This window comes from Mesocricetus auratus, unplaced genomic scaffold, assembly GCF_017639785.1.
Source record: "Mesocricetus auratus isolate SY011 unplaced genomic scaffold, BCM_Maur_2.0 Super-Scaffold_100014, whole genome shotgun sequence".
NCBI classification, from domain to species: Eukaryota; Metazoa; Chordata; class Mammalia; order Rodentia; family Cricetidae; genus Mesocricetus; species Mesocricetus auratus.
Window position 1 is genome coordinate 7,976,523 of NW_024429197.1, and position 24,900 is coordinate 8,001,422.

At 45.5% G+C, this 24,900-nt stretch overlaps 1 protein-coding gene across 1 annotated transcript; it reads left to right on the plus strand.

The window, feature by feature from the left end:
- The first annotated feature begins 5,158 nt into the window (after window positions 1–5,158).
- Rcan3 (RCAN family member 3) lies at window positions 5,159–17,702 on the plus strand. The gene is made up of 4 exons (XM_021232681.2): window positions 5,159–5,741; window positions 7,900–8,073; window positions 9,828–9,999; window positions 11,450–17,702. Exons 1-4 carry the CDS (start codon window positions 5,547–5,549, stop codon window positions 11,626–11,628), a joined length of 720 nt encoding a protein of 239 aa, XP_021088340.1. The 5' UTR covers window positions 5,159–5,546; the 3' UTR covers window positions 11,629–17,702.
- Window positions 17,703–24,900: the final 7,198 nt, after the last annotated feature.

Sequence of the window (24,900 nt, forward strand, 5' to 3'; positions counted from 1 at the left end):
GCCTAACAGCTGGAGTTTGTGGATCCCAGGAACCCACGTGGTGGGAGAGAACCAGCTCCTGCAAGTTGCCCTCTGACCTCCATGCAAGTATTGCTATGGCCACAGGCAGACTCACATACATTCAACAATATTCTAATAATAAAATATTGGGACTGGAGGGCTGTTACAAGCACGTGTGGCTCTTGTAGAGGGCTGGGATTGGATTCCCACCACCCATATGACAGCTCATAGCAGTCTGTACAGTTCCTGGTGGTCCCACCCCTCTTCTTACCTCCGAGGGCTCATACACATACCTGGTGCACAGACATACACCCACAGGCACACATGTACATGTAAATAAATAAGCAAAAAGCCAGAATTAAACAATAGAGTAAGTCTCAGAGCCTAGATGTCTATACAGCATGCAGCGCTGTTCTTTTTGATCAGGACTTTATGTTAGTGGTCTGATAGGAGGATTATGAGAAAGTTAGTGTCCTGTTAGTCTTTGTTATAGTTTTACATTTTGCATCATTGGTTTTTGTGCTTTAGGGATTTTTTTCTTTACTGTTCCAATCGTGATGTGTTTTAAGGTTTTAAAACCTTATATAGTCTTAGGCTAAACAAATGAGAAGCAATGCTGCATGCTGTTACAGGAAATATGAATCCAAAAACAAGGAAAGTCGTGAAAAACAGTGTGACTTAGAACTCGGTTTACCTGACCCTGCACAGTGGCTGCAGGCTTTGATGAAGCATTTGACATAGCTCCAAAGACCTACAGAAAGCTCAACTCGTAGCTCAATGGTAAAGCGCTTGACCAGCATGCTTGAAGTCCTAGGTTCAATCCCCAGGATTAGAACAGAAAAAAAAAATCCTTCAGCCATTGGGTTGGGGGTGCATCACCCTGGAGTGAAGTGATTATGTTTAGGGAAGATGAGTTATATGCAACAAAGCAAATCACATCAGTTTTTCCCCAGAGCCTTTCCATTCATTGCCTTCATTTTGTCTTTCTCATACTAATAGGTAGAACAAGAATATCAGTGATGATGATAGGAACAGTTATGGATTATCAATAAAACAGTGTGACTTGAGGTCCAGAAAACACTCACAGAAATGTTATTTTTAGGTTTTTAAAGGCTTACTTTATGTGCATGGATGTTTTGTCTACATATATGTATATATACACATACCACATGTATGCCTGGTTCTCTCAGAAGGCATCAGTATCCTGGAACTATTGATGGTTGTGAGCTCCCATGTGGGTGCTGGGACCTGAACCCAGGTCTTCTGCAAGAGCCGTCTCTCTAGCCCCAGAAATATAACTTTTAAAAATATTTTAATTGTGTCTGTGTATGAGTGTATGCACATGTCACAGGTATCCGTGAAGGCCAGAAGAGGACATTGTATCCCCTGGAGCTGGAGTTGCAGGTAGTTATGAGCCACCTCTGAGGTGGGAGCTAGGAACCAAACTCTGGTCCCTCTGAGAAAACAGTACATGCTCTTAACTGCATCTCTCCAGCCCCCAAAATCTAATCTTTATAACCTATTTTACACTAATGTTCCACCAACTTTATAATGCTGATTTTTGTTTGTCATTACCACTTTTTGTTAAGTAGAATTCTACCTGCCAATGATTGATAAGACATGATAGAAGATGGAGGGATCATGGTAGACTTTAGAACCCTGATCATGGCAGTCCTGAATAGTCTTTCGAAAATTTTAGTCTGAACTAGAAATTCAAATAAAGTACACATTTGCTTCTGGCATTTTATAGCCATTTTGCTGATTTCAAACAAATCTGGTTAAGATATTAAAATGTTCTCCAAGTTGGGAAACAGAATTTTTTTTTAATTTTAGAGGAGAAAGAATTCACCTTTTCCCTATCACCTGAGATAGCTTGGCATTCAGCCTTGGTGGTTTAGTTTTGTCCCAAGGCTGGTACAGCAGAGCAGGTGGCCATGGTCCTTGGAGGTTTCCCACTCATTTCATGTTTCTATGAAGAAACCATTCTCCAGAAGTCGGCCAGGGCTAGGGCAGCACTGGAGATGACGCTAAGCCCCGATCAGCACAGACAGAGGTTGCAACAATTCCAGTAATCACGAATAGAACCTCTGTGATGGGAATGCAACCCAAGGTCTCCTGATGGCCAGGCAAGGCCAGCACTGAGCCATAGCCCCCTCTATATTGTTTATTTGTTGCCTTAATGAAACCAAATTAACTTTAGCTGCTAGGTTACCATGTGTGATGTCCGTGTATATGTCTCTTTTCAGTTTTAACTGCATTTGGAATGTCAGGAAATTCTGAAGTGATTGACAATGCTGACTCCAAAACAAAAACAACAGAAAAACCTCATTGTGTGTTTTTAGTAAGACAGCTAACATCTGTCAAGTAATGGCTGATACCATATGCATTTCATTGTCACACAAATTTCTATAAGGCTCATACATAGGCCTAGTGGCACTTTTCTTTTAAATCTGTTTTCACACCAGAGGCATAGTAGCCCATGTCTTTAATCCCAAAACTTGACAGACAGAGGCTGATGGATCTCCATGAGTTCCAGGCTGGCCTAGTTACACAGGGAGTGAGTTCCAGACCAGTTCCAGGCAGGCAAAGCTCCAACAGGGAGAAAAGAAAAATCAACCTACTTTCTCCCTACATGTGTGCAGCACTGGGGATCAAACCCATGGCCTTGATAATGCTAAGCCCACACTTTATACTGGGCTACAGCCCTAGCCTCCAGTCTTGATAATTATTATTGTTTCAGGGTTCCCCTCCAATATGACAAAGACTAAAATAAAAATAGAGCATAGGAAGCAGTCCTTGGCTTAACTTAGAATGTTATTCATTCATTTCCTGTTTTTCTACATTCAACTTTGGGTAACTTTCTTTTTATATAGCTTCAAAAAGAAATGATTAAAAATGGGCTTAGGCATGGTAGCTCATGTCTATAATCTCAGCACTCAAGAACCTGAGACAGGAGAATTGCCGTGAGTTTGAAGTCAGCTTGTGTTACATAGAGAGTTGCAGGCCTGCCTGGGCTAGAGTGAGATACTATCGCCGAAAAAAACAACACATCTTAGCTGGGTATTGTGGTGCAGGGTTTAATCCCAGCACTCAGGAGACAGAGGCAGGTGGATCTCTGTGAATTCCAGACCAGCTTGGTTACAGAGTGAGTTTTAGGACATCCAGGGCTACACAAAGAAACACTGCCTCAAAAACCAAAAAGAGATGGCTCAGGGGCTAAGAGCACTGATTGTTCTTCCAGAGGACCTAGGTTCAATTCCCAGCACCCACACAGTAGCTCACAACCGTCTGTAATTCCAGTTTCAGGGGACCCGACATCCATGGTAAAAACAACAATGCACATTTAAAAAAAAAAAAAAAAGGACAAAAAACAACACATCTTTACATACAGATACCAGACTGCCTTTTAACTTTAACACTCTCTCCAAACTATTAAAAAGTAAAATATAGTACATATACTCCCAAATCAGCATCTGAGAACAAAAATCAATTTCTTACACAGTAGCAAAACCCATCCATTTAACAATGATATAAGAGTATTGCCTATTTTAGTCTCTATTCAAATTTTGTTAATTATCCTAACAGTGACCACAACAATGATTTTTTTCCCTTCAAAATTATTTATTTATGTGGCACTAAGGATTGAACCCAGGACCTCATACATACTAGCTCTACCACTGCACCGTTTCCCAGCCCTCTTTTTGCCTGTGTTTTGAGACAGAGAGACATGGTCTTGTTAAGTTGTCCCTCCTGACGGTAAATACCCGCTTTAGCCTAGGCAGACCTTGAACTTTGGAATCCCTTGCCTCTCCCTGAAGAAACTCTCCTGGGGACTCCCCTCAGACCAGAAAGCTTTGACACAGCAATTTAAAGAATCAGCTAGAAACTGTTAGACCACCAAGGGGCAGCTCAGAATCTCCTAGTATTTTCAACGCTTCCCATTCTGTGCGGTGAGATTCAGCCCTCTTTTCCCCATGGCTTTGATGCCATCAATCGTGGCTTAGGAGCACTTGTGTGAAATGCACCATGGTACTGTCACATGATACTGGGGACCCAGAGAAGCAGGAAACCAAATTGAGAACTAAGAACTAAAGGCTCCAGAGGAGGTAGTACTGGGACTCAGAGAGATCCAGATGTAAAGAGTGGCTGAGAAAAAATGAGTCTACAGGGAGAGACTGGGAGTGGAGGAAGGGTGCGTCGGGGTGCACGGCACAAGGTGGGTTCTGGTGCTCAGGAAGCCTTTGTTGTCAGTAGTGAGCGGAGTTGAAGCCAAGAGAGAATGGCAGCTGCTTGGGAGACTAAGCCCTGGAAGGGGCGGAGTGGAGGAAATTAGGTAGGTGAACCCACTCTGCAGGGAGCGGGTAGGAAGAGCGGAGCCGCAGGCGGATGAAGGCAAGGTGGGGCAGGTGGTGGCAATCCAGCGCGAGCAGGCTCGTGTGCCGAGGAGCAGGTGGAGAAGTGGAGAGCATAGCAGGTAGTGGGGTGAGGCCCTGCTGGGGAGCATGACTGGTTGGCCCTCCAGGAGAACTACTCTGGTATCCCCCAGTACCTGGCAGTAGGTGCCCAGAGTATTGACAGAAACAAGTATAGATGCTATTTTTTAAGGTTGTCTTGAGTGGTGTAGAATAATGGGAAACTCCACTATTTTTATCCCATAGTTAATATTAATAACCAGTAGGAAATGTAGGGGACTCACAAGTGGCAGTAATAATAATCATGATCACTCAGTGTCTCTGTCACTCATGGGTCTTCTTCACTTCCATGTCACCATCTTGAAATAAGTCATGTCCAACGGGATGATGCACGGGTGTGGTGTGGTTCCCTGAGGAGCCAGGCACAGGCACGTTCTGCCCCGGTATTTTACATAGGGGCAGCGTCAGCTCTGCGCCTCTGACTTTAAAGTTGAGAAGTGTGTCCTCTGGATTGTCTTCCAGCTTTAGTTGTGTGCTCTACACACTTGCGTGCATGTTCATTAGCACCTTTGAGTGCGAGCTGGGGGACCTATGCAACTTAATTATTTGAGAGTCTGCTCAGAAACAATCCACACTGGATAAGAAAGGCAGAGCCTCACAGGCAGCGTTTCAGGGTGCAGATGGCGAACAGACCGTGTGGGTGTGAATCTGCTGGGCCACTTCCAGTGTTTTCCACCTAAAACCCAAAACAAATATGTGAAGGCCACTCTGGCTCCTACTTCCCGCTCTCTGCTTGTAAACTAAAGTACATATTGATGTGATCATGTCACATTACCCTTCTCATCCCGTTTTCACTAGGAAGCTCTGGCTTTTTTGCTTCTTCGTATTTCATTGCCCCATAAAATCTGCCAAGCAAACCAGATTTATAGATAGAAAATTCATTTGTGAGACCTGGGGCTGACTTAAATGCTGATTGATCTTTCCTGGATAAAGTCATTTTGCTTGATTAATTGCTGTCTTGAGAAATAGATTGACTGCAATATGATAAGGCCTTCAATTTTTTCTCTGTCATTTCCTTTTTTTTTTTTAAAGCAGTAAGTGTCTGGCAGATATCCTAGAACTTTACCCACAGAGATGCTGCGAGACACCATGAAATCTTGGAATGATAGCCAGTCAGATCTCTGTAGCAGCGACCAGGAAGAGGAAGAGGAGATGGTCTTCGGCGAAAATGAAGACGAATTAGAAGAGATGATGGACCTAAGTGACCTGCCCACCTCACTCTTCGCTTGCAGTGTCCACGAAGCGGTGTTTGAGGTTCAAGAGCAGAAGGTAGGCCCACACTCTCACTGTGGGAAGCACAGATAGCTTTGGGTAAAGAGGTCCAAGGGACTGAGACATGAAAAACACCAAGTGTGTGCCCCACGGGACCCTCCCTCATGTCTCAGGAGAGGCTCCGCCTCCACTGGCAGGTGGGCGTCAGAGCCAGTCCTCCGTCTCTGCTAGGGCAGCGTTAGCTTCTAGTGAACTCTCATGCATCCACTTACTAAGTTTTAGAGACTGTAATGGACGAAAAGCTTGTTTTAATGTTTTAGTCAAAGATAGTACATATACATAACATGATTCATTAGCAATTTTATTTGTGTACATAATGTTTCTGCCATATACACCCTGTCATCCTCTTGGCACCTTTCCCACCTTCACTGATTCCTCCTTTACCCAGCATGCTGCTGTTGTTTGAGACAAGGCCTGGGATTGGCTGTGTGGCTCAGGCTGACCTGGATTGGCTATGTGGCTCAGACTGACCTGTGATTGGCTGTGTGGCTTAGGCTGACCTGGGATTGGCTGTGTGATTTAGACTGGCCTGGATTGGCTATGTGGCTCCAGCTGGCCTAGAACTTCCAGAGATGCTCCCAGCTCTATCTCCTGACTATTGAGATATGTCACAGGGATTTCTCACCACGCCCAACCTCCAAGCACATGATGTTTTTGCCTGGATTCCTCCTCTTTGTGCATTCACTAAAGAAGGAATTCGGCTTTTTCTTGGGGCTTATTACATGTAGACTATTAGGACTAATTATTAGCTGTTATCATTTCTGGTATTATTTCTCTGGTTTGTAAGGAAAAACAGATTATCTTTTTTAAGTTATTGGTTTACTTAGAAACAGTGTGTGTGTGTGTGTGTGTGTGTGTGTGTGTGATCATTGTGATCTTGTAAAAACCTACATACCTTTTCATCTTTTGTTAAAGCATAGTTTCACTGTGTAATCTAGGCCGGCATCTGGACAGTCCTCTTCAGCCTCCCAAGCACTGGGAATACAGGTAGAAGCCACCATTCCTGACCTGGCCCTTAAATGTTAATATGTCCACAAAGAATTCTCCTTTCATTGAGTCCCATTCTCATTCTGTGGCCCAGACTGGACTTCCTTCAGTGTCTTTCAGGGGCAGAGCTGGATACATTATTGAACACCCGCAGCCTAAGGCTACATGCCGGTTAGGTTCTGGGATAGAGTGTGAATTATGCAGCTTCTGTGTCGAAGTGTACAGTCCTGTGGTGGGGCCGAGGGGTCAGTGACAAAATGGAGAGTTGGTCTCTCTAGGAACATAGCAAGATCATCGAGGTTTCAGCAGACAAATTCACAGTCAGGTTCAGTAGGTCTCTCGGAAGGGCATGTGGCATTGGGGAGGAGCTGTGAGAGTTAGAGTTTTAGCAGAGTGGTAAATTGGCTTTATTTACATGTATACATGCTGTTTCTGAGAAACTTCTAAAGCATAAGGATGCAGAGAAGTTATAAGGAAAAATTAGGAAGCTGCTAGGCTTGGTGGCACCCTGTAATCAGTTCCCCCAGAGCTGGAGGTAGAAGGAACAGGAATTCAAGGCTGTCTTCAACTACTAGCAAGTTAGAGGCCAACCTGGACTGCATGAGAGCCTAATGTCATAAAAAAAAATAAAGAAAAGGTAGGAGTGATTTCTCTGTGTTTTATTGTGTGTACATGCTAGGGGAGGTGTTCAGATTCTAAGAGAATGAAGTTGTAGGAGACCTCGCCCAGTGTGTCAGACTTAAGCAGTAAGCAAATGCCTAGCACTGTGAAGAAAGCAGGGGAAGGGTCACCCCAAATGCCGGAGATGTTCCTTTGATGGAGGAACAGCACAGCTGCACGCATTGGTGACTCTGCGACAGCAGGACTCCTGTTCTGTCTGGGGATGTGTGTGGGCTGTTTTATACATTGTATTATTGTATTATTGTATAACCCCTGAGTGCAGAATTTAACAAAGCCAGCTGTTTTCAGTCAGTGCAGACTGCAGATGTGAGCACAAGTCACACACTGTCCACCCTGAACACCTTTGCGAAAGGCGGCTCTTTGTGGAGGAGAAGAACTGCACTACATAGAGAGTTTCACCTGGCCACTTCTCTTTAGCAGGCTTCCTGCTAATACAGTATCTTATTCTTTGTTCCCACTTCTCTCTGCCTTGCTGTTCTCCTTACAGGAGAGGTTTGAAGCTCTGTTCACCCTCTATGATGACCAGGTCACCTTCCAGTTGTTCAAGAGCTTTCGCAGAGTGAGGATCAACTTCAGCAAGCCCGAGGCTGCAGCGAGAGCTCGGATAGAGCTCCACGAGAGTGACTTCCACGGCCAGAAACTGAAGCTTTACTTCGCACAGGTACAGTGTGCTCCGCGGCCGCGTGTCCCCACAGGTACCTCACACAGGTACAGGGTGCTCCGCGGCCTCGTGTCCTCACAGCAGCTTCTCCATCACAGCTCTCCCTCCAGTGTTGGGTCAGAGATTTGTTAAATCAACATTTCCAGGAGCAGATGTCATATTTTCTCTTACTTTACACATACATAATTTCATTTGTCTTAGCAGCATATTAAGCCTCTGTCTTTGTTTTGCTGAGACTGATAATGAAGGGACTCATTTTTCTGGCAGATTTGCTCAACTGGGGCTCTGCGAAGGTTAAGCCCTGACGATTCAAGGGTAGTGGAGTAAATGTTCTCTGCATCTAAAATGGCACTTAGGATGTGACATTCGTGGGAAAACAAAGGAAAAAATCTTCATGGACTAGTAAGATGGCTCAGTGGGCAGAGGTCCTCACCCCAAGCTTTACGACCTGAGTTTGATCCCTGCAGCCCATACATACATGCATGGTGGAAGGAAAGAGCCAATCTGTGTCCTCTGACCACCACACAAGCAATTTTACCTCTTCTAAGACTGGAACTTAGTAGTGTGTTAGTCAGCTACTCCCACTGAATCAGTTAGGGTTACTGTTACTCTGATGAAACACCATGGCCAAAAGCAGCTTGGAAACAAAAGGTTTATTTGGTTTACTTATCTTGAATCACCTTCCATTGAGGTAAGCCAAGACAAGAACTCAACCAGGGCAGGAACCTGGAAGCAGGAGCTGATACAGAGGCATGGAGGGGTGCTGCTTACTGACTTGCTCTTCATGGCTCGTTCAGCCTGCTTTCTTATAGAACCCACGACCACCAGTCCAGGGTGGGACCACACACGATGGGCTGGGTCCTCCCACATCAATCACTAATTAAGAAAATGCTCTACAGGCTTACCTGCAGCCTGATTTTTTTTTTTTTTTTTTTTTTTTTTTTAGTTTTCGAGACAGGGTTTCTCTGTGGCTTTGGAGGCTGTCCTGGAACTAGTTCTTGTAGACCAGGGTAGTATTGAGCTCACAGAGATCCGCCTACCTCTGCCTCCCAGGTGCTGGAATTAAAGGCGTATACTACCACCGACTGGCTTGCAGTCTGATCTTATGGAGGCATTTTCTCAGTTGAGATTCCCTTGTCTTAGTGATGAAAGCTTGTGTCAAGTGACATAAAACTAGCCAGCACACCCACTGTAACAAGATAATCAGCTGTAAAGGAGAGAAGTCTTGGCTCATGGTTTAGAGGTTTCAGTCCATATAGGATCTTCCCTTCCTTTGGGCCTGCAGAGGGGACAGCACATGAAGGCAGAGCAAAGCTGTTCACCTCATTCATGGGAAACAGGAAGAGTAAGAGGTGGGGGTCCCACTGTGCCTTAGGGTGTACTCCCAGTGACTAAAGACCTCACTGTGTCCTAAAGGCTCCCAGTTTCACCCTTTCACTTCAGGGGAGCAAGACTCTACCACACAGACCCTAAGGGGCACTTAGAGCTCAGATCCCAGCCATAGTTACTGCGGTGCACTCCTTTGTCCGTCTGGTTATTCATTTATTCTTTCATTCAACTCATGTTTAGCAAGGATCCTGTGTATGTGCCCTGTGCTGTGAGCCAGGTGGACCCAGGTCACCCCCTGGGAGATCACACACATCTCAGAGACATTTTTAATCACCCCTCTAAGAAGGTAGCAGTTACCATAAAGATTAAATGAAGAAAACGAAGATGCACTTGCAAAGTGCTCATGGTCCTGTCCTCCCCTGCAGGTGCAGGTGTCTGGGGAGGCTCGGGACAAGTCCTACTTACTGCCACCACAGCCCACCAAGCAGTTCCTCATCTCCCCTCCAGCCTCGCCACCAGTGGGGTGGAAGCAGAGTGAAGACGCGATGCCTGTGATCAACTATGACTTACTCTGTGCTGTCTCCAAGCTGGGGCCAGGTAGCCGGTTCTGCTTTTGCTCTTACTGTCCCTAGGATTTTTGTGTATTGGAGACGGTGTTCAGTAGTGGGTGTGGAGCCCAGCAACAGCGGCACTGTCCAGTGGACACTACAGTCATAATTGTCTGGGTCCACACTCTTAACATGACTTAACATAACATTTTCCAGTGCTGTGGTCCTCAGCCAGTTGCCGAGCATGGATGTTGGGGTTAGATAGCATGTGCAGCATGATAATTTTCACAGCTAGGAGTTAATACAGGTGGTTAGCAAACACTTGCTGTTCTCTCTCTACAGCCCTATGCAAATGGTGGCTGCTTTGCGTTATTTAGAGATAGTAACCTGCCACCCTTTCCAAAGTTTCTTTTTTTCTTTTTCATTTCTTGCTTTCCTTCTCTACTTACTGTCTCTCTCATCATGATAGTAATATAAGGAGCTGATTCCCTGTGGTTGAGGACAGTGTGTCTCTTCAGAAACATCTGAGAAAGAACTTTATGCTTGTGGATATTTGAACTCTTTCAGACATCAGGTCCTACGCTAGAAACAGCTTCCTGGAGCCTAGCCAGTGCCACCCATGGGACTCAAAACCTTTATGAATGTAGCTAACCCACCTTAGTTATTTGTAGAAAAGCAATTAGCATTTATATTAACATTTTAATTAGGTTTATATAATCTAATCAGTGGCTTCCCATCTTAGTGAGCACAAAGCCAAAGTAAGCATAGGACATAAAAGTGGAGAAAGCTTCATCATCTTTAGGAAGAGACAGGAACTATTCCAAAGCAAGGCCTTCCCTGAATGAAGGAGACTTGTGTGTATTCATTCAGTAGCAGGGCCATTTCTGAGCATGCTCAGTTTAAAGTCATGGACATTAACATGATGGACAGGATGTGGTTGTGAATAGGGTAGTTTCAAGGTGCGCTAATAGAGTCTGCCCTGAAGGTACCTGTGTGCTCAGCAGCCATGCTTGCATCCTAACTCCCAGGCCAAGGGCAGAAAGGACAGTATCTTTAACAAATTGAACTTCTGCAGGGCATGGTAGCACTTATCTTTAACAGCCCTTGAGAGGCAGGGACAGGCAGCTCACTGGGAGTTCCAGGCCAGCCTGTCTGCATAGTAAAACCCCATCGAGAGGAAAAGGAGGGAATTTTTTAAATACCAAACAAGCTAAGCCTCTGATGCAGGATAGATAGATTTTACAGAGTTTAAGCAACAAGGTCACCATAGCAACACATGCCTACGATCCTAGCACTTAGGAGACTGGAGAAGAAAAATCAAAGAGTTCAAGACCAGCCTCAGTTACAGCAACAAGTTTCTGATTGGCCCAGATTTCATGAGACGCAGTCTCAAAAAAAAAAAGTCAGCAGCTGTTAAATGAATTAGTGGAAGAGGAAGTTGGGAGATAAAATAAATTAATTCCACTGGCAGTAAGGCTCCTTCATGCTTGCCTCGGCAGGGGAGAAATATGAACTGCATGCCGGAACCGAGTCTACCCCCAGCGTGGTTGTGCACGTCTGTGAAAGTGAAACTGAAGAGGAAGAAGACACAAAAAACCCCAAACAAAAAATCACGCAGACTCGGCGCCCGGAAGCTCCCACGGCCGCCCTGAGTGAGCAGCTGGACTGTGCACTGTGAACCCAGCCACTGTCCCTGTGCCTCCTGTTGCTACTGCTGCATCTGCACTAGAGCACAGCCAGGAGAGGCCGCTGCATCATCTGGCATCCGGGCCAGCCGTGCCAGACCGGAACATGGGGTGAAGTAGCAGATGTGGCCAGCTGTTTGAAATTTTGAACTATGTTCTAAATGGCACTTTAAGTGACAAGGTTAGTCCCCACTGTGTGGCATCTGACTCCTCCCCCAGAAACATTAGTTCCCCTGAATGTATAGCTCGTTGGGTACCAAAGGCCAGAACTAGAATCACCCAGTAAACTACCATTTTTCAGATTTAAAAATTAGTCTTAACAATTACAGTAATTTGGTGTGGGTGTTTTTTTTTTTTACTGGTGTGGTAGTGGCTAACAAATACATTAAGCAAAAGCTGAATGTTACTCAGTATACATTACATGACTATTTTTTGGCACAAAAAGAAACCTTAGGTACAAAATCATTTATAGAAGCCGTTTTTCTCCAGTATTTTTTCACTAGCCTTGGGGATGAAATGCCAAATGAATGAGATTATCAGATCCAAACAGCATACGCAGACGTGTGCTTGGCTCTCCTCGATATCCCTCTTACGGTTGGTGGAGGTGGCGCCCCAAACCCTGCACAGTGCAGCCCTTCCGGGCCTGGGCTCTGCAGGCAGGACGTGTCACCCAGAAGCCTGGCTGGTGCTGATACACAGTTGCAGCCTGTGGAGCTCCACCCCAGCACTGGCTTGTTGCTGCTTGACTGTGCTGTGTGTAGATTTGTGGATGTTAGTCACAATCTTAAATTTTAGAAAATAATGGTAAGACTTTCTCAAGACCACTTTAAATTCAGAGGAATTGTTTCTTTCTTTTCTTTTCTTTTTTTTTCTTTTTTTTTTTTTTTTTTTTTTTTTTTTTGACGACAAGGGTTTCACTTTGTAGCTAGCTGGCTTAACCTCTTCTGTGATCCTCCTGCCTCAGACTCCCAAGTGCTGGGATTTCAGGGGATGAGCCACTATGCTCTTCAAATTTTTCCATTCAAGTATTACAGCTGTTTAGAAAGAAAACAAACAAACAAAAAACAGTGCTTTTTTGTTGTTTTTTGGAACACTGTAGTCCAAGCTGACCTTGAGTTCAAGACCATTCTCCTTCCTCAGCCTCTTGAGTCCTGGGATTGACAGTGTAAGCCCCTGCGTGCTGTTCATGCTTCCCTTTTTGATGAAATTTTCCACCTGGGCTTGCAGCTGGCACTCAGCTAGAACTGTCTCTTGCACTTGAAGGTGTGTTTGAACCTCCATGTGTCAGTGCAGCCTCACTAGTGTGCGGGGCTACAGTCCCTCTCGCAGAAGGCTCTCCTGCCGAAGACAGCTGTGCTCCAGGCAGGTCAGCTGGCTCCCCTCAGTGTGCTCTTGAATTGTGTGACAAGTATCCAGAGCTGCCTGGTACATATGAAGGGACTAGACCTACAACTAAGAAACGAACATGGCAGCTACTGTAAAGAAAGAAAAATGGAGAAACTGAAGCCGTGATGACTATGTTCTTTGGGTGACATGTTAGGACTGAGTGTCTTTGGTGGTAGAATGATTTCTGAAGATTTAAACTGTATTGCAGATGCACATACAAATGTCTTCTAACTTGTTGAAATAGGATCTCGTATAGCCCTGGTTGACATCAAACTTGCTACATCTCAAGGATGACCTTGAACTCCTGCTCCTGCCTCTATCTCCTAAGTGCTAGGGTTGCAGGTGTGCACCACCACACCTAACAACAGAGTTGCCCTTGCCCTCAGATGCTGAACTCTGTGTGTGTTTGCCATTGGGAATCCTCTGTGGATTCTGTTGAAGATTACGATTCCAACTGCACTGGTTTGCTGGATCCAAATCCTCATCTGTCAGGTTAACTGACAGGCTCTCCTTTGCACCAGCTTGACTTTGCAGTTTTGATCTCAGCAGTTTGCTTCTTTTGTTGCAGGACAGACCCTATCTGCCAGCAAACAAGTAGATTTTCAACAGTTGGAAAGTTTTTGTGTTCCCCGTTATGTAATACAATTTCTCTCTAGTTTTCCTAAGTAATCAAAACCCAGTTTTCAAGTTTGTCTTGGCTTTCATTTTCTAGCTGCCAACTTAAGAACATCTCTTTTATCTTTTCTCTCAAGTCAGGGTTTCTCTGTTTTAGCGCTGGCTATCCTGGAGCTTGCTCTGTAGACGAGGCTGGCCTTGAACTCACAGAGATCCACCTGCCTTTGCCTCCTGAGCATCGGGAGTAAAGGTGTGCACCACCACCACCTGATCTCACTCTTTTTTAAGTCAAGAAGTACAAACTACTCATCTCTTTAAATTTTTTGAGAGTATTAAATTGTGTGTGTGTATGAGGGGGTGTGCAAGGATAAGGGAAGTCATTAAACTTTCTTGAATCGCAAATAATTAATATTTTCCTCTTTTCTGGTATATTATTTCCATAATACAAACTAGAAGAAAAAATACCATCTACTTTTTAATGAAGTCAATCAGCATATCCAGGTGTCTGTTTTTTATGCCCAGTTCATGTAGGCATTTTATAGCAAATGAGTCCGATTCTTTTGTTTGTTTGTAAAAAGGTCTCAGGTAGCACAGGTAGCTGGTCTCAGATTCACTGTGTGGCCAAGGATAATCTTGAATTCCTGATCCTGCTGCACCCACCCAGGACTACAGATGTTACAGATGTGTGCCACAGCACACAGTTTATCCTTTATCTTCTTTCCAGTTCGCATAGTAAATTTATGTGCATTTTTTCTTTCAAACAGACTGTTTTGTTTTATTTGGTTTTGGTTTTGAAGACACCATTTCTCTGTGTAACAGCCCTGGCTGTTCTGGAACTCACTCTATAGACCAGGCTGGCTCACAGAGATCTGCCTGCCTCTACTTGGATTAAAGGCGTGCACCACCATGCCCAGCTGAATTATTTCTTAGAATTAACTCCACTAGGAGAGTCTGGCATCCCTCTTTAAGATCTCCCTGCTGCTTTTTTGGGAGCTCTTTCTCACTTTTCCTTAAGAAATCTGCAATTTTTTTCTACAGAAAGAAATAAACTAAAAGTAACTATGGTTTCTTCAGAAATCAAAACCTCTCCATTGTAAGCAAGCTGTGAGGAAAGAGAACAGGACTTTGTGTTAGGAAAAACCCTGTAAAGGGTAATGAAGCCATGATACTTAGTAGGGCTGACCAACAGGAGTGCAATAGTTTGGCTCTTAGATTCTAGATTTTTCTGATCACTCATCTGCAGAACCAAAGATCGATCCATGTAAAGAGGTAGAGAGGCCGAAGGAGCTAAGAACAGCCCCTCAGCTTGGCGAGCTGAAAGTCAGGTAGCCTTACTGCATCTCTCAAACATTGGGAAGGGGCCAGGTGTGCTAGAATGCACTTGTAATCCCAGCACTCGGGAGGTGGCAGCAGAGGGTCAGGGTTCAAGGTTGTCTTTGGCCAAACAGTAAATTTAAGGCCAGCTACATGATTAAGGCTACATGATGTTATCCCACAAATGGGGAGAGAATTACACAGAGAAGACTTAAGTTCCACATAAAGGTTTACATAGATCATTGTGGCCACTAAATGGGCAGTTTGAGTTGAGGGGACACCAGGGAACAGGTCAGGAGCAGTTTGTCCCATAAGAGGACAACTCTTTGCCATCTTCATGAATTCTGTCTCTCAAAATGTTTGAAAAGTGAGAATAGAGACTGGTGAGGTTAAAAGGTTTATTTTATTTATGTATTGGTACATATGTACACACATATGAGTGCCCACAAAAGCCAAAACAGGGCCTTGGGTCTCCGGGAGCTGGAGACAGTAGTGAGGCACCTGAAGAGAGTACTAGGGACTGAACTCTGGCCCTCAAGAGCCTGAAGCACTCTCACCTGCTGAGTCAGCTTGCCAGCCCCCACCCTGCCTTTCTACAATGTCATGATTGTGGCTGGCCGTGGTGGGAACACCTTTAATCTTAGCACCGCAGGTGGATCTCTGAATTCAGGGCCAGCCTGGGCTACACAGCGAGACCTTGTCTAAAAAAGCAAATCAGACCAAACAAACAAACGAAAGTTACGATTATCAAGTGAAATGACTCGACTGTCTTACAGTCAATGTCGCCGACCTAGCACCAGACTTACATGGGAGTGTTCAGCGCAGTGGGGACTGTGGTTGGCCTTCCCTATCCTTCCATGTCTTTTCATTGCATTGAGCACTTAAAATACGGAGGATACTTCTCCCTGTCACACAGAAGAGTGGGAGGCTCAGCAGCGGCTTGGGAGCTTTTAATCAGCTTGACCGTGGCTTGTATTTTTATCGCCATTGAGCTGTGGGGTTAGAATCTGCTCACACAGTGTCGCCTTGGTCACTAGTGGTTGTGTTAGCACTTTGTGTGGGCTTCCCTGGACAGTCACACTCATGCAGTGAAAATGTAAACAGTCGTAAGACAGGACCCGGGAAGAGAATGAGGTCATGTGCATAGAGTGAAAAGTTTGCTGTGGGAGTCCCTCTCCCTCTGTGCTTAGAAAATCACATTCTATTCAAGACTAAAGATGGACGTTGGCTTTATATTTTTATGTGGACTAATTTACAGACTCAAGGATTTATTTTTTAAAAGGAAGGCTTTATGTATAGTTATCAATGGAAGTGTATGTGATTCTTTGATGCCTGGGGTTCATGCCTGCCAGCTTGCCCTCTCCTCTGTAGAGCCCTGGCCCTCACCTGTCACAGGTGAGCTTGGCCACCTTCCCCCTCTGCCTGTGTTCCTTAGTACATCTGTATTAAAGAAAACAAACTGCCTGGGGGTGCTGGCGCAGGCCTGGGATCTCAGCCTTCAGAAGGTTGAGACAAAAGGATTGAGAGACTGACACTAGCCTGGGATACAAGCAAAACCCTGCCTCAAAGGGGGGGAAAGGATACTTTCCTTTTCTTGGTGTGACAGTATAGAGGAACAGCTGTCCTTGGAAAATAGTTGCTTCTAACCAAGAAGTCCATGGGAAGAGTAAGTTCTATGGACCCTAACCACATGAAAGTGACTGTTAGTGTTTACACTCCCCTTGGAGTATGGGTCTCCAGGGCCATCCTCTTCCTCGGTGTGCCACTGTGTCCTTCACTCTTGGACAGAGCAAATGTGATCGTTGAGAGTCCGGGTTACCAAATGTAGTCATGCACAGTGATGTATGCCTGTCATCCCAGCACTTGGAAGGCAAAGGTAGGAGGATTATTGCCAGTTTAAGGCTAGCCTGCGCTATCTATCAGACTCTATCTCAACAACAGAAGGGTCACTGGGTGTACACACAGCCCAGGAGCAGATAAGAGCAACAGTTGGGTCTCTGGCCAGGGCTGAGAACTTGTCCTGTTCCCTGGAAGGTTTCTGGTCAAGGCTGAGAAGTGACCTCAGGGAAGTAAATATGCAGAGTCCTGCTGACTTGGATTTGTGCTTTCTCTTGGAAGCCTGCAACTCTTGAAGAGGGTCCTGTGACCCTTGGAGCTCCCACATGGCCTTGACTGAGTGTGCACTCTTGTCATAGGGAGGATTTATTTCCTATCTATGCAGATAATTCATGTTTTTCTGTGTTGTTCCCTGTTGGTCTCCAATCTTCCTAAGTCAGATTGAGGACTAAGGAGAGTCACAGGACTAAGGTGTCAGTCCTGTGACTGCCATACCCTCTGCTTTCGGCCCCTGAGTGTTTATCGCTGTCACTTGTATGCCATTTGCATCTTTGCAGTGTGAGAAAGCCTCACAGCCATTGTTCTTTGTTCTTCATAACTAACCCTGCAGCTGGGTTTATTCCTGAGTCTGGGCTTGTCAATAATCTCCCTGGTCCCGTGCGCTGTAGTGAATACTCGATGCACTTGTGAAAATGGTTAGTGATTTTCGTCCGTGTGTCCCATGTTTGACACACTAGTGCTTGACATGATGGGCCATAGTTCATTTCAAGCTTCAACTGTCCTGTATTCTGAGGATCTCTAAACATTCCTTGTCCTGTGAGGTGACAAAGCAAAATGTAATTTGGAGGACACTTTGCAATTACCTGTAACAAGTTGTTTTGATGTTGAAACCAATAAAGAGTTGTTGTTTTTTTAATCAGTCCATTGAACAGAGTTCTCTGTGTTCAGTCTACAGCATGTGTGTTAGGACTGGTCAGGCACTAACATAAAAGGCAGGAAACTCAAAACCACATTTGACCTGTGAAGAAGAGTCCTGGTGCACAGTAGTGCTGCCTGTGCCACACACAGTCCAAGGTGTCACCAGCAGCAGATAACCGCTACAGGTTCACTCTACCAAGGAAAGCTCTACCTAGCAGACTCCTTAGCAAAAAATGATTTATTGCTGGGAAAAACAGTAACTCCACATTCCAGTATTGAAACCAGAAATGACTGTTGAGTTATTATTATGCTGTTGTTTTCTTTTGTTTTTGATACAAAGTCTCAGCCCAGACTACCCTCATACTCCTTATATAGCATGGACTGGCCTTGAATTCCTTCCTAATCCCCCTGCCTCTACCTCAAAGGCAGTGGGTGGATTACAGGAGTATCCTAATATGCACTGCTGCTAATACTTTGTTGTTTATTTATTTTTGTGGATATTTTGTCTGCATAAATGTCTGTATACCACATGTATGCCTGGTGCCTTCAGAGGCCATAAGAGGGTATTAGATCTCCTGGGATTGGAGTTACAGACCATGGTGAGTGGGTGTTGGGAATTGAACTGGCGTCCTAAGGAAGATCATCTAGAGCTTTTAGCCACTGAGCCATCTTTCCAGCCCTTAATATTATTTTAAGCTATACAAATCTGCTCTTCTTAAGTTATTTAACTGTGCTTATTTATTTTTTGCATTTAGCACTAAGTCTCATGTTGCAAGTAGCTGAGGCTGGTCTCAAACTCACTATGAAGCTGAAGATGACTTTGAACTACTGACTCCACCTGCCAGGTGCTGGGATTAAAGATGTGTACCACCATGCCCAGCTTTCTGCTCTGTTCATATAAAATCTTACATGATACAAAATTTATTTTAGCAATTAAGGACTAGGGAAATGGTTCAGAGGTTAAGAGCACTGGCTGATCTTCCAGAGGTCCTGAGTTCAATTCCCAGCACCCACATGGCAGCTCACAACCATCTGTAACTCCAGTTCCGGGGATCCAGTGCTGCTGGCCACAGGCACTGCACACAATGTATACAGACACTCAATGTGGGCAACACACCCATGCACATAAAATGATAAATCTTTAATAGTAGGAGCCGGGCATGGTAGTCTCTGTCTTTAATCCCAGCTCTAGGGAGGAGAGGCAGATGTTTGAGGCCTACCTGGTCTACAGAGTGAGTTCCAGGCCAGCCAGGGCTACATAGTGAGCCCCTGTCTCTCACATAAAAGTAAACCGCTGTCTGTTTGGGGATGGGAAGGAGTAGAAGCCCCCACCCTGGGTGGAATGGGACTGGTGGCGCCCTGATCCTCCACCTCCTCCCTATCACCTGTCGCCTCTTCCCTGTCACCCGTACTGGAAGACACTGGAGCTCCAAGTCACTGCTGGTCAAAATAAACCACATAGCTGCATCTTCTTCCTAGAACTCTGCCCTCTCTTAAGCTGGCGTCTGTGATTCTTCTGGGAATATGTGGGACTCAGAGGTCTCCATACAGTTTTGAATAAAATGATCACGGAGAAGGCAGTGGGTTCCACTTCCACATTGGCCTCACCAGACTGTTCTTTGGAGCTGCCACCAGGTGGCACTGTGCTTCCAGGTTGGGGCCTTGGGCTCTGCCTGTGGCTCTCAACTAACTTGAGGGTCAAAATGACCTTAGCAGGCTGGGAATGTAGCTCAATTGGCTTAAAGCTTGTCTAACATGCCCTGGGCCCCAGGTTTAATCCCCATCATCCTGGTGATACCCTCAAGTCCTTACCGCCAGCATCAAATTTCACTTTGTTGCAAAAGATGCCTTGTGTAAAACAGTAAGATGAACACACACACATACACACACACACACACACACACACACACACACAAAGCCATTTTTGAAAACACAGACTAGAGGTCTGAGGTGTGACTAGTCTGGTAGAGTGCTTTCCTAACTTTCACAAAACCCTGTTGGATCCCCCTTCACACATTAAAGCCAGGCTATAATCCTAGCACTTGGACAGTGAGAGAATCAGGAGTTTGAAGTCATCCTCGGCTACACAGTTCCATGTCAGCCTGGGCTACAGGGTGATATGTCTCAAAATAGCAAAACAATGCAGGATAGGAATAGATGTGATAGTGCACACATCTAAAATCCCAGTTCTTTGGATTTGAAGTCAGGAGGCTCAGGAGTTCAAAGTCATCCTCAACAATGTACGAGCCTTAGGCCAGCCTGGGCTTTGTGAAGTCGTGCTTCTAAAAACCACAAAGCAAAAAGCACAGGACAGAAAACACAAGAATGGAAGTCTAACCTCAGAAGTCACCCTCCTGAACACAAGCTGACTTAGAAGTTCATCGGTGTGTTCAGCCCCAGATGCAGTCACTAATATCTACCAGTGGTGAGAGAACAGGGTGTGTGCGCACACATATGGCAGGCTGAGCAAGCCACGAGGAGCAAGCCAGATACAAGCCGACAGTGAAAACGGCTGAGTGGGCAGTATGACGACCCATGCTTGTAATCCCAGCACTTGAGATGTAGAGGCAGGAGGATCAGGAGTTCAAGGTCATCCCGAGCACATGAGACCCCATCTAAAAAACAATGCTTGTAGCAAAAGTGGGTATAACTGAGTCACGTCCACAGCAACTGTACTGGGAAAGTAAATCAGACAATAATGGGTCCTGTATAAATAGATACGTAGAGAACGACTGTTTATACACCTGGATGTCTCTAAGCCATGAACTGAGAAGACTGAGTTACTCTTAGGTCTTACCCAGCCTTCCTATGGGCCTTAAGAAGCCAATGACACAGGACTGGAGAGATGGCTCAGTGAATGAAAATGCTTGCTGCCAAGCCTGACCAACCGAGTTCCATCCCCAGAACCCATGGTGGACGGAGAGAACTGACCCACACACATCTTCTATGGCATGTGTGTATATGTATGCACAAACAGCAGACGTTTTAAAATTGTCACAAAAGTGTGTGTGTGTGTGTGTGTGTGTGTGTGTGTGTGTGTGTGTGGAGGTCAGAGGACAGCTCTCTGGAAGAGTCTCCTTTATGTGGGCTCCAGAGATTGAACTCAGGTCACCAGCCTTGCCAGCTAAGCCTCTCACTGATCTAAAATAACATGAATTTTGCCAGAACTATCAATATGTCTACCTTCTTCCTGCCTTGCCACTGTGTTAAAGTGAGTTAACAATTACATGTTATTTTCTCTGTTTCTGCTGTAAGAAAATATTTTGCTGTGATATGTTTCGATGAAATCAATGTTTTCTTGGTAACATTTGTGCCTTTTTTTGTTTGTTTGTTTATTTTGTTTTGTTTTGTTTTTCGAGACAGGGTTTCTCTGTGGCTTTGGAGGCTGTCCTGGAGCTAGCTATTGTAGACCAGGCTGGTCTCGAACTCACAGAGATCCACCTGCCTCTGCCTCCCGAGTGCTGGGATTAAGGTGTGCGCCACCACACCTGGCTTTGACATTTGTGCCTTTTATTTGAAAATAAACATTTTGGAAAAGTGCCCAGGGGTGCTCGGTCTGTGGCTGGATGGGTATATACATGTTTTCTTTTCCAACTAAGGATTCTTCATTTAATGTATTCCAAATGGGTGGGAAAACGTACAGTCTCTCACTCTCCTCTGCATGTGGTTGGGTTTGAGTCACCATTTCCGTTCAGTTCAGAGAAGCAACCAGCGTAAGTCTCTCTTGGCCTAGCACCATCTTCCTTTGGTATCTTTTGAACATCTGAAATCTTTAATGGAAAGTTATCTGATCTTCCATGTTTCTGGGTTCTGTCAGCCTTTTCCCCGGAAGAGGAAATGGGAGTCTGCTGCTTTCTCAGAACTTGCCCTCATAAAAGTCTCTCATGAGCTGTGTTTTCTGGTGCTGTGTTGCTGATTTCCTGGGCCACTCTAGTCATTTCTGAGATGACTTATTCTATCCCATTAGAAGTTTCTAGTAACAGCTGGCAAGGCTAGAAGGGAGAGTGGTCTCTGCAAATGAGAAGCAGCCTCTGGGTGTGAAACAATTCAGTGGTTCAAGGCTCACTAGTAAGATCCCCTGTAAAAAGGGCAAGAGCTCGCGCGCACACACACACACACACACACACACACACACACACACACACACACAGAGTGCTGCCCTTCTGCTCAGACTGGGCTCTGAGTTACCCATATAAGAATGGAGTATCCAAAAATGTCTCCTCCTCAAGAGAGATTTGCTATGTATTCATGTTGGAGAAAATTCATAAAAATCCATTATGGACATATTAGTCATCTTCTGCCACCCAACTGATACCAACTAATAACAGTACAACACAGTCACCTTAAAACTCAGGGAGCCTTGGTCAGTGCCTGGGCCACTGTCCACTCTTGGCAGCCATCTGCTTCAGTGAACTCCCATCTGCTAAGTGACTTAGGCTTGTGCCTTCTAGAAAAGGTGACTTCCTGTCTCAGGGAGCAAGATTAACAAAGACCAAAGGTGTGTCCCAGGAAGCCTTGGTGTCAGAAGGCACAGAATTTTCCAGGTGATGACTGGCTCTGCAGACTCTGCCTTCTTTCTGAGAGCAGTATTCAGACATTACACAGGCTTCATCAGGGTTCCTCAGCAGTCACAGCTCCCTGCTGACTTCTTGAGTCTGTGCATGGTTCCTCGGTTCCTTCACCTTAAAGAAAAGCTCTTGAGAAAGTCTGAGATGGAGGCAGGTATACCAGGCAGTGGTGGTACATACCTGGATCCCAGTACTCCAAAGGCAGAGATAGATGGATCTCTGAGTTCAAGCCAGTTTGGTCTATATAGTGAGTTCCAGGTCAGCCAGACCTATACAGTGAGACCCTGTTGACCCCTACCCCACCCCCCAAAAGCAGAAAGTTAGAAGAAAAAGCAATCTAACCATTGACCACTGAAGGCCAAAAACACCCTATGAAGTAACAGGCAGAGAGTGAGAGAGGAGGATGGCTAACACCCGTTTCTAATACTCACAAACACACACACACACACACACACACACACACACACACACACACCACCACCACCACCACCACCACCACCACCACCACCACCACCACCACCAATCTCACAGTTAATGGGTAGGAAAATGGTACTTTGGGGACTTTTATTTATGACAGTGAGCAGTGACCACAGAAGAGCTGACTCTAAAGGCTACCACACTGCACTAAGAAAGACATGAAAAAGAACAACAGAAACAGGACTTGAGAGAGGGTTGTGACAGCAGGGTGGGGAGGCAGAAAGGAAAACCTGAAGCTAAAAAGTGGGGCTGGAGGAAGCGCTGAGCGGTTAGGAACACTTTCTGCCCATGCAGCACGCCCACGTGTGGTCACAGCCGTCCACCCCTCCAGGGGCGCTGTAGAATGTTTTTAAGCTCTGTTTATTTGTTTGTTTATTATGTGTACAGAGTTCCACCTACATGTCTGCCTACAGGCCAGAAGAGGGCACCAGATCTCCTTACAATGGTTGTGAGCCACCATGTGGTTTCTGGGAATCGAATTCAGAACCTCTGGAAGAGCAGCCAGTGCTCTTAACCACTGAGCCATCTCTCCAGCCCATAGAATTTTATTTTAATGTGTTACATTTGTTTATGTTATCAGGAGTGGCTCTGGAGCATGGGTATGAGGAGCTGGGAAGAGAGGCCCAGAGAGTGGTATCTGGGGTTACTCCACCCAGACTGCAGCCAAAGGTCAAAAGTTGGGCCATAGCATCAGTGAAGCTGAAGTGTCTGCCCAGGGCTGTGTCCCCCAAGAGCTGCTGGATCTCAGCCTCCTTGCATAAGGTTCCCCTGGCTCTGACCCTTCCACAGTGACGTGGGTTTTTTGTGTTTTTGTTTTGTTTAGCGTTGTTGTTGTTGTTTCTAAGTCCAAAGTTTTAGGGCCAGGCTCTTGGGGTGGCTTTGGGCAAGTTTAAGACGTGTCTAAGTCTGGGTTTCTTCAAGTACAAATTGCAGTAGCAGCACCTACCCCACCGAATTGTCCAGACAGGAAAGAGAAATGTGTTTACAGTTCTATACCTTTTATTTGTTTGTTTGTTTTATTTGTTTATTTCGACAGGCTCTAAGTAGCTGAGAGTGGCCTTGAACTTTGATTCCCCTGCCTCAAGCTACTGAGTGCAGGGATTACAGGCATATACCACTAAGCCTGGCTTCTAGGGTGCTGGGGATGGAGCCCCAACCTTTGTGCATTCTAGGTAAGCGCTCTCCCAACCAAGCTGCATCCCCATCCCAGAGATGTGATCATGTTTTTCTGCCTCAAATGAGAAAAACATCCCAACCTGCAGGAAGATAGGAAACCATGTGAGAGGCAGGGATATCCTGGAGGAGTTCAGTCACACCTGGTGACTCACTTGAGTGTGGGAAAGTTCAGGCCTGAGTGCCAGCAGCCCTGGGTGCCAGCCGGTGGGCAGGTGGCTCCCTTTTTATAGCGTCAGTTCTAGTCACATATTAATTAGCATTGCCTAATCTCAAGCTAGGACTGTCTGCCCCAGGCCCCAGAGGCCTGTTTCTCTGTGGCCTCTGGAAAAGTCTTTCAGTGTGTACCCAGGAGATACTCATTAAAAAAAAAGTGTATGTGCATCACATGAATTCCCGGGTGTCTGTGGGGGCCAGAAGAGGGAGTTAGAATTTGAATCACAGATGGTTATGAGGGGCCATGTACATGCTGTGACGCAAACCCAGGTTCTGTGGAAGAGCAGGCAGTGCTCTTAACAGTTGAGCCATCCCTCAAACTTCTCCCAAGGGATTCTTAAAATAAATGAAGAAATAAAGAAATGTTTTGGTTTTTTTTGAGTCAGGGTCTCTCTATGTAGGCCTGGCTGCCTGGAACTTTCTATGTAGACTGGGCTGGCCTCCAACTTGTAGTGATCTTCCTGGTTCTGCCTTCTGAGTGCTGGGATTAAATGTGTGTGCCACCATGCCCAGCTTCAAAAAAAATTGTATTTTATCATGTGTGGACAGGCCAAGTGTGTGCACATGGAGGTCAAAGCACAATTTGTGGGAGCAGTTCCCTACTTCCACCATGTGGGCCCCAGGGATCAGGTCATCAGCCTTAGCCACAGACCCCTTTACCTGCTGAGCCATCTTGCCAGTCCAAGCATCCTGGACAGTTAAAGGACAAGCAGGGTGACAAGCAGGGTGATGGGGGAAGTCCTTCTGTATTTATGTTTCTCT